At 36.4% G+C, this 8953-nt stretch overlaps 1 protein-coding gene across 1 annotated transcript; it reads right to left on the reverse strand.

Annotated features, from left to right (window-relative positions):
- Positions 1–3526: 3526 nt before the first annotated feature.
- On the reverse strand, positions 3527–6491 carry LOC139715431 (uncharacterized). Its single transcript, XM_071627006.1, has 2 exons — positions 6044–6491; positions 3527–4997 (listed from the first exon to the last, which is right to left on the reverse strand). Exons 1-2 carry the CDS (start codon positions 6374–6376, stop codon positions 3771–3773), a joined length of 1560 nt encoding a protein of 519 aa, XP_071483107.1. The 5' UTR covers positions 6377–6491; the 3' UTR covers positions 3527–3770.
- Between the last annotated feature and the right edge of the window lie 2462 nt (positions 6492–8953).

Below are 8953 nucleotides of genomic sequence, written 5' to 3' on the forward strand. Positions count from 1 at the left end.
TGTTTCACCTAAACAAAACCAGTACTGGAGGCAAAGGATGCAAAGGTCGCTAACGGCTCTGTCTGTCTGGGAGCATGAACGCTATGTGAAAGCTAGGTCATCATTCAGTTCGTATATGAGATAATGGATTTCGGTCTGTCCTCTACCATACTATAATGTCAAATATAAAAAATGGAAAAAGATATAAACGTTGTTCACTGAAATAGAATTGGTTTGCCACACACGGTCACAGTACCCGTATTGCTGACTCACTTATTGTGGTTTTTCTAAAACCTAATTTAGAACGTTTCATAAATGTTCGATTCTCAGAAGCACAAAAAATAAATGTTACTAGAAGCTTATTACAAAATTTACAATCTGTCGCAGAATCTTAAAGGCATATATAAGTAAATAATATCTTCTGTAATTATATTCTCTTCTTCGTGTGACCATTTCAGCTGCTAATATAGTCTTTATATATTCTTCTGGTCTCCGTTTAATATTTCCGAATTGAAGATTGTTGGAGTTTTCATAAATATTTGAAACGTTCTCCTTCTGAGAGGTCGTGCCAGGGAATGATGTCTGCTATGTTCATGAATCTAATGCAATATTCCTGTAAAAGTGTGTGTACCGGTATGTATGTTAGCATCTATACGCGTGTAAAATGTGTGTGAGGGATGCATGGTTGTATGTTCGTGCCTTTGACTGTGTTTGCTAACTTGAGAACTTGCCATAGAAAAGTGCGACATGAATTGTATTGTGTATCATTTCTTGCGAATATGAGTTCTGATGCTATTTCATTTGTGAGATTTGTTCCATTTTTTCTTTACAGTCTTTTTGATTGTTAAAAGATTTGCAAATATGTGACTATTAATTGATTTGTATTCATTTGGCAATTTTTGTTTGCTTTGTTGTTTCTGTAACTACAGCTGACCTTGATTTGAATGCTGATAATTTTTGCCAAGATTGGACCATTTTCATGTTTTCTTGTGTTTAATTTTAGGACTTTGATGAAAAACAGCTCATGCTGATCAAGACATCCTGTATTGACATGTTTTGATGAACAGATACTAAATTAATAGTAAATAGGTACATAAAATCGATGGTTTCAAACTTTGGGAGAACGGATACGAATATGTCATTGTTTATTTTCCCCATCTCTTTTAAGATTACATTGAAAACAATATTTTGCGATTTATATTTACAACGTTGCAGTAACTATCTAAAAATCGTAAAACATTGATTGGTTTTTATCCTTGTGCCTTGCAGTGTTTTTCAATGGTTTACTTACGTTTTAAAGCCCATTATAATAACTGTCTGATTGTGCCGTATGAGCTGACCAATGAGAAGTGAGATAATGTCATTGATGTTTCTTACCTCACCGTCATTTAGATACCGGTGTAGCAGTCGAACGCTCCCCTGAAAGGGAAACTGATTTTCTACCCGCACACCCATGTTCCACCTTCTGCGCGCGTATGGACACACACACACACACACACATACGTACACACTCGCCTGCACTAACGCCTGGGTGCTGTGCAATGTAATTTCTCCTCATTACAGGTTTTATTATTTGAAAAAAAAAACAATACACGAAATGGCAATGATGAAAATGCTAAGTTTTGTATATATATATATATATATATATATATATATATATATAGTTTGACTGTTGTCTTTTCAAATATGCACACAAAATATATATTATAGTACTTAACTTTTCGACTGGTACTCTCTAAATTCCTAATACATCGAGCTGAGGAACAAAATAACGGATCTAAAATTAGACTGAAAATCTCGATATAATAGAGTTAGAATTCAATGTACTGTCTCAGTCTATAATCTTTAGATTTGTCTCTAAGTACAGTATCATAGATTGATTTCAAATCTAAGGAAGTTAGAGAGTACTTAGTAACCTTCCGGTTTCATTTTCTGAATTCTCCCTAGATCTCCAATCACTGACATTGGCAGACTGTTTTTTATTCGCAATGCGGAGATCCTTGGTGGGGACACAGATGAGATTAGAAAAACTAGTAATGTAATCGGCCCTGAAAAAGAATATGATATGTATTATGTAAAACAATGATACGCACCACGTACACACGCACCATCCAACAAATACGAAACATACTCCAATAATACTGTGTGTCAATATTTCTTTGATAAATGTATTTCCATGATGAAATTATATCTCTATATAGGCCATACGCATGTGCATAGTTATGATGTATACATGATAATGTACATAAGAATCTGGTTTTAAATCGAAGACAAGTACATATTTTTGCACTCCATGTATCTTGCTCAAACGGCAAGATCGCCGATATTACATCAATCTGCAACCAAGACGTCACGAGTACACAATTGGACGTGTATGCCATACCATCAACATTGCCTAGTCACCTAAGACACTTGCATTACATTACACAAATTGAACTTGCTCTAAAAAAAAGTTCCGTGATAATCTTTAAAGCATCCCTCAAACTAATCAAAAAGAAGAGTTTACATTAAACACCTGCAAAAAATAAAGTGTGATACAAATAGTACTTTCAGAATCATCTGTACGTTAAAAAAAGTGCAGTCTTGAAATATATCTCTCTAAAAAAATCGAGTGAAAAAAAATCATTCTTGAAGGAGTGAATACAAAACAAAAGAGTGAATTAGAGCGAAATTAGAGAGAATTTTTAGTGAAAATGTTCATTTTCACTCGTTTTAGAGTGACCTCAGGGATTACTCGAAGATTTTGGAGTGATCCCTGAGGTCACTCAAAATTCACTCTAATTTCGCTCTAATTCACTCTTATTTTTTGTATTCACTCGTTCAAGAGTGATTTTTTTCACTCGATTTTTAAAAAAATAAAGTAATTAATTGCTTTATTTTTGTTTCTGTGTGTAATGCACTTGGTCTAATGGCCGTCAAGCTACTAGGTAAATACGATAGTATCTCTTTGTGGCAAAAGGGACAAACAGAAATGTTGATATAATAAAATTCATCCCCTATATCTGCAGATGAACATATAATACAATGCAATTTATCCGTCAGGCTTGCATCAAACCTGCCCTTATTAACGGGTAGTCCATTAGATCGACATCTGAATTTACTTAATGTAATATAATCGTTCTTACACAAGACCTGCGAATACTTCTGTTTTCTCACAGAGTTACCTTTTTTTTTAAATTTCCAGATTAGAAGTTTGAATGCAAATTACTAGCACATAACGAACACGCACATTGTGCCCATGCACTTGAACGAATGAATGAATGAATAGATGGATTCATGGTCTGCTGCAAGAAGTTTCCCATGAATGTGTAGTTATACACTGTTCTTTATGCACTCCATGTGCACCACCTCCGCTCATGTCCACGAAACTTGTGTACCGCCACCCCTCATGTCCACGAAACTTGTGTATACAAAGGGCAAGTGAAAGACAAAACAACATCTGGCCTTTTCAGATATTATTGTTGTATAATGTGTTTGATATCATGCGCCAATCATAACAGTGGACAATGAACTGCAATTGGGAGGACACTATCTATATTTGCTCTTAATCATTTGTAAACTTGAATCAGTCATTGATTCATAATTTTGATAAATCAATCTTGTTTGATCTCATTCAAAACACTTGGGATCTACGCACTTTAAACATGGCCACAAGCAATATCATTCGTCAGTTCATATCAATATACATGTACACGAAAATATACATTCCTTCATCAGCTTTCATCGCCGCATTACTGGAAAGAAGCAGAGACAAATGTTTGATTTTATGTTCTATTGAAAGGGAATGAGTCTCAAAATGATAACTGCTTTCGGGCTTTCTCTTTCTCATAACAGAACGACACAGGTAGCGTTTTTCTTCCCTTTACGGCCGTATTACCCTTAAATCCATTAATCTTTTTTGGTGTAGTCTCGTTGGTTCGTCGCTCTCTCTCATGCGTTGGAGCTTCTTGTGCTCCTTGCACTGAGGAATTTATCATTGGAGTAGACTCATTCGTTATTGGCTCACTCTCGCACCTGTCATGTTTAACTGCTCTTCCTTCATTTACTGACCCATTTCCCATTAATATATTCTCACTGGCGATTTGGTGCTCGCTCTGAGGAAATGACGTGCTGTCGGGCTGTTGTTGATCGTTTGTTGTCTTGGTTTTTGATTGCAAATTACGCTTAGAAGTCCGGCATTTGTGTTTCAATACACATAACATCATACACACTAACAACATCGTTAAAATAATCAACGTCACTGCAACGATCAAGTTACTTCTACCAGGAGACTTTGGTTTGTTTGTATCCGGTGATGTGATATTGTTGATTTCGTCAGATGATAATTTCGTGGTCATTGGTGAGTCAGTGGTAGAGTTAAAATTTAAATTCGCGCAAAATCCCTCAAGAACTCCATTTATTGGTTGATTGGCGAGAATATGCGGCTCATAACAAGTGGGACTATCAACGTATGCTCTGTGATCTCCCTGAGAGTTACGCCTAGAGTACCATAGACGGAGGGTCTCTAGTTGACAGTTACAGTTCCAAGGATTGCCTTCGAGTAATAATACTTGCAGACGACCCAGTGTCTCCTCCGTTATATTCGCAAGTCTCGTCAAGTTGTTATTGCGCATGTCCAGAGTCGTGATTCGCGGGAGAAGGAGAACTCTTCCAGTAGACATCAACTGGTTTTCAGAAAGGATGATCGTTTGAAGTCGAATCAAATGCATAAAAATGTCGCTTGGTAATGTCTTCAGTTTGTTAGACCCGAGGTCGAGAACTTCTAGATGTCTCAAATTATCGAAGACACCAGGATTAAGTCTTGACAAGCTATTGTTGTACAGGGCAATGAACTTTAGTTTGACAACAAACTGAAAGGTGCCTGATTCAATGTATTTGATGCAATTGTTGCTTAAGTCTATGAGTTGAAGACCACCGTTAGTGCCATCCAGGGCAAGACTGTCGAATATCTCGACATTGTTATCGTAAAGGTAAATCTCTTTCAGCTTTGGTGCACCAGTGAAGGCGTTGGCTCCCAACTGTATGATAAAGGAATATGAACATGGATTATTATGATGTTCTCAGATATGATGTGTTCAGATTATGTCACACATGAGATGTTTAAATAAACTCTACTGTAATGAGTTTAAGCCTACATAGATAACACAGAACGCCATCACTTGGTAGTTTGGAAGTTAGGATATGCTTCCATGAGATTGGTAACAGTTTATCCTCCTTCACAGTCGACCTAAGCACTTCCGCTATAGAACCCAGTCAAACGATTTCATGAATAATCGTTTATAGGACAAGCATTTTGTTTGCCATTACACATTTCATTGTTTTCCATTCTTTTCTTGTTCTAAATTAGATAAGAATGCAATCACTATTGTGATACTATTATACAACTTTATTTAATCATTATCTTCTTTCACTCCTCACTTATTATTTAGTTTTAAGCAGTTTACACTTGTTTATATACAAGTACATGTACTAATATCCAATCCTTTGACCTTCTAGAAACTGCTACTTCCAAAATACTGTTTCTGAAATCTACCTTATCAGAAATCATAACCATGTAGGACTTAAACTGAAATAAACAAAATGATGATGAATATCACTCTTGTCAAATCACTGTAGTATCGTAATATTCTAGCAGTGATCTCTTTTCATATACAGAACTGGGTATTGCTTCTATAAATTATTTTTCACGTCGAAAACACTGCATTAGAAGAAGCCGCTTTATCATCGCAATTCCATATCTTTCTCACTAAATGGCCTAATTCTAAAATTATTTTCTGGTTTTGTTCAACATTACTCTTTTAATCAATTTGAAGTCAATTTGAAGATGGAGGTAATGCTTCCCTTATTGTGAAAAGCGTTTGTTTCAAATGAAATTTGGCAGAAATCTATGGCGAAGAATGTGCTCTGATATTTTGTACTGCTTACCGAAAAATAAATTTGTCAAAGGCATTCAGGACAAGAAGTCATATCCACGGGACACATTTTGTGGATCCTTCACCTGGCGTTTTGTTAATGTATTTAACGAGCAATTATATAGGAACACTGCCCGTTGACGATGTCTTACCTGTTTGATTTTATTGTTGGACAAGATGAGAACCTCCAGATCATAAAAGCCCTGGAAGGTTCTAGGTTCGATCCTCTCAATCTGATTGTGATTCAAGGAGAGATAGGTAGCAGCATTACATTCCGTGGGTACCTCACTTAGTTGTCTGTATTCACAGTTTGCTTCTCGCGTGGCCTCTGAATAGGTGCACTTGGCGTCGCATGAAGCACGGGTCGGAGTAGACACAATTGGCATACATCGCCCGCTGTGGTAATCCTGATCTAACAACAGTACAACCAAACAAATTCTAATCATATTCTTTTCCGTCACTGCTATCAACTTTGATCCGAACATCTCTGTAGAGCGAAAACTGATTTCGTTGAATTAATGAAGGATATATAATTGATTTTCAGCTAGTGTCACACGTTGAAGCTAGGTAGCTCACAATGCTAAGACAGTTATATCGATGTGATTCACTTCCATGGCTTTGATCGCGACGTGTAACTGAAACTGTAATGCGGCGAGATCTTTACACATTTCAAAATTTCGCGCAGTGTGATCACATGACATTGAGCATGAGCCAGCCAATCAGATCATTTGGGGATCCCCATTCTGCCGTAGTGGAAGTGTCCTGGTAGAACAATGCATAATATAGCGTCTGTATTGCCTTGTTCAGGACTTTAGAGAAAAAAAGACAACTGAAATATAATACAATGCTATTATGTTTATCAACATCACAGTGAGATAATCATACTACACATGTAGAAAAGGAGAGATGGAGGGAGAAAGAGTGGTAGAGAGAGCGAGAGAGGGAGGGATAGAAGGAAGGTAGGTTATCGTGGTTATGATCAATCTAACACTGACGAATCGTGCACTTTATGCTGCTCACATCCAGACATGCAGTGAGGTCAGTGGTAGTCTACGTAGCTGGTCTTTATATATAGTTATGATTACGAGTTTATGATCGAATCATTATATAATGAATGCATTATGCCTGTCAGAGTTGTAGGCACTCCACACTGACACGTTTAATTCTACGCGTTGTATTCCATGCTTTAAAGGAAAATAATCATATTTGGCCGAGGGAGGCGGAATAAAAATAACGATTATGTACGTTTCACCTCCCTATATCTCGATAGTAAAATATAATGATTGCAGCTACGCACAGGCAGAGGGACAGCATTCTATTCAATTGTGGTGTTGTGCTTTGGTTTGGCTCACCATTGGACAAAGCTTTGACATGACTTCCCAAATTGTTAAAATTGCAACGAATAATCTGTTTTGTTTAATAACAGTAGAAACTATAGGTATCCTCTGCTAAAAATCCGTATCAGATGTGAATGATTGAACGGGCTCTCGAAGTATTATAAAATATACATTATATTACTGTCAGAAATAGGAACGAACAAACATTTTATCCCGATGGTTGCACCTGTATGTCAAGGGGAGGGGTGCAAGCTTGTAGAAAAACAACCCACAGACTGGAAAAAGGCCAACTGTGCCATTCAGAAAGAGTGCCATTCACAACAACAACAGAGCTCTTTCCGTTTGCGAATCAATGTTTCACCTAAACAAAACCAGTACTGGAGGCAAAGGATGCAAAGGTCGCTAACGGCTCTGTCTGTCTGGGAGCATGAACGCTATGTGAAAGCTAGGTCATCATTCAGTTCGTATATGAGATAATGGATTTCGGTCTGTCCTCTACCATACTATAATGTCAAATATAAAAAATGGAAAAAGATATAAACGTTGTTCACTGAAATAGAATTGGTTTGCCACACACGGTCACAGTACCCGTATTGCTGACTCACTTATTGTGGTTTTTCTAAAACCTAATTTAGAACGTTTCATAAATGTTCGATTCTCAGAAGCACAAAAAATAAATGTTACTAGAAGCTTATTACAAAATTTACAATCTGTCGCAGAATCTTAAAGGCATATATAAGTAAATAATATCTTCTGTAATTATATTCTCTTCTTCGTGTGACCATTTCAGCTGCTAATATAGTCTTTATATATTCTTCTGGTCTCCGTTTAATATTTCCGAATTGAAGATTGTTGGAGTTTTCATAAATATTTGAAACGTTCTCCTTCTGAGAGGTCGTGCCAGGGAATGATGTCTGCTATGTTCATGAATCTAATGCAATATTCCTGTAAAAGTGTGTGTACCGGTATGTATGTTAGCATCTATACGCGTGTAAAATGTGTGTGAGGGATGCATGGTTGTATGTTCGTGCCTTTGACTGTGTTTGCTAACTTGAGAACTTGCCATAGAAAAGTGCGACATGAATTGTATTGTGTATCATTTCTTGCGAATATGAGTTCTGATGCTATTTCATTTGTGAGATTTGTTCCATTTTTTCTTTACAGTCTTTTTGATTGTTAAAAGATTTGCAAATATGTGACTATTAATTGATTTGTATTCATTTGGCAATTTTTGTTTGCTTTGTTGTTTCTGTAACTACAGCTGACCTTGATTTGAATGCTGATAATTTTTGCCAAGATTGGACCATTTTCATGTTTTCTTGTGTTTAATTTTAGGACTTTGATGAAAAACAGCTCATGCTGATCAAGACATCCTGTATTGACATGTTGTGATGAACAGATACTAAATTAATAGTAAATAGGTACATAAAATCGATGGTTTCAAACTTTGGGAGAACGGATACGAATATGTCATTGTTTATTTTCCCCATCTCTTTTAAGATTACATTGAAAACAATATTTTGCGATTTATATTTACAACGTTGCAGTAACTATCTAAAAATCGTAAAACATTGATTGGTTTTTATCCTTGTGCCTTGCAGTGTTTTTTCAATGGTTTACTTACGTTTTAAAGCCCATTATAACTGTCTGATTGTGCCGTATGAGCTGACCAATGAGAAGTGAGATAATGTCATTGATGTTTCTTATCTCACTGTCATTTAGATC

The sequence above is a fragment of the Diadema antillarum genome, unplaced genomic scaffold, assembly GCF_040938485.1.
Source record: "Diadema antillarum isolate AM-2024a unplaced genomic scaffold, OU_Dant_1.0 scf00000006, whole genome shotgun sequence".
Taxonomy (NCBI): domain Eukaryota; kingdom Metazoa; phylum Echinodermata; class Echinoidea; order Diadematoida; family Diadematidae; genus Diadema; species Diadema antillarum.

Excerpts from the sequence above, each read along its gene's own strand:
- LOC139715431 (XM_071627006.1), bottom strand. The coding sequence starts at position 6,376 with ATGTTCGGATCAAAGTTGATAGCAGTGACGGAAAAGAATATGATTAGA. Across the intron at positions 4,998-6,043 it reads CCAACAATAAAATCAAACAG|TTGGGAGCCAACGCCTTCAC; the intron begins GTAAGACATCGT and ends TTTATCATACAG.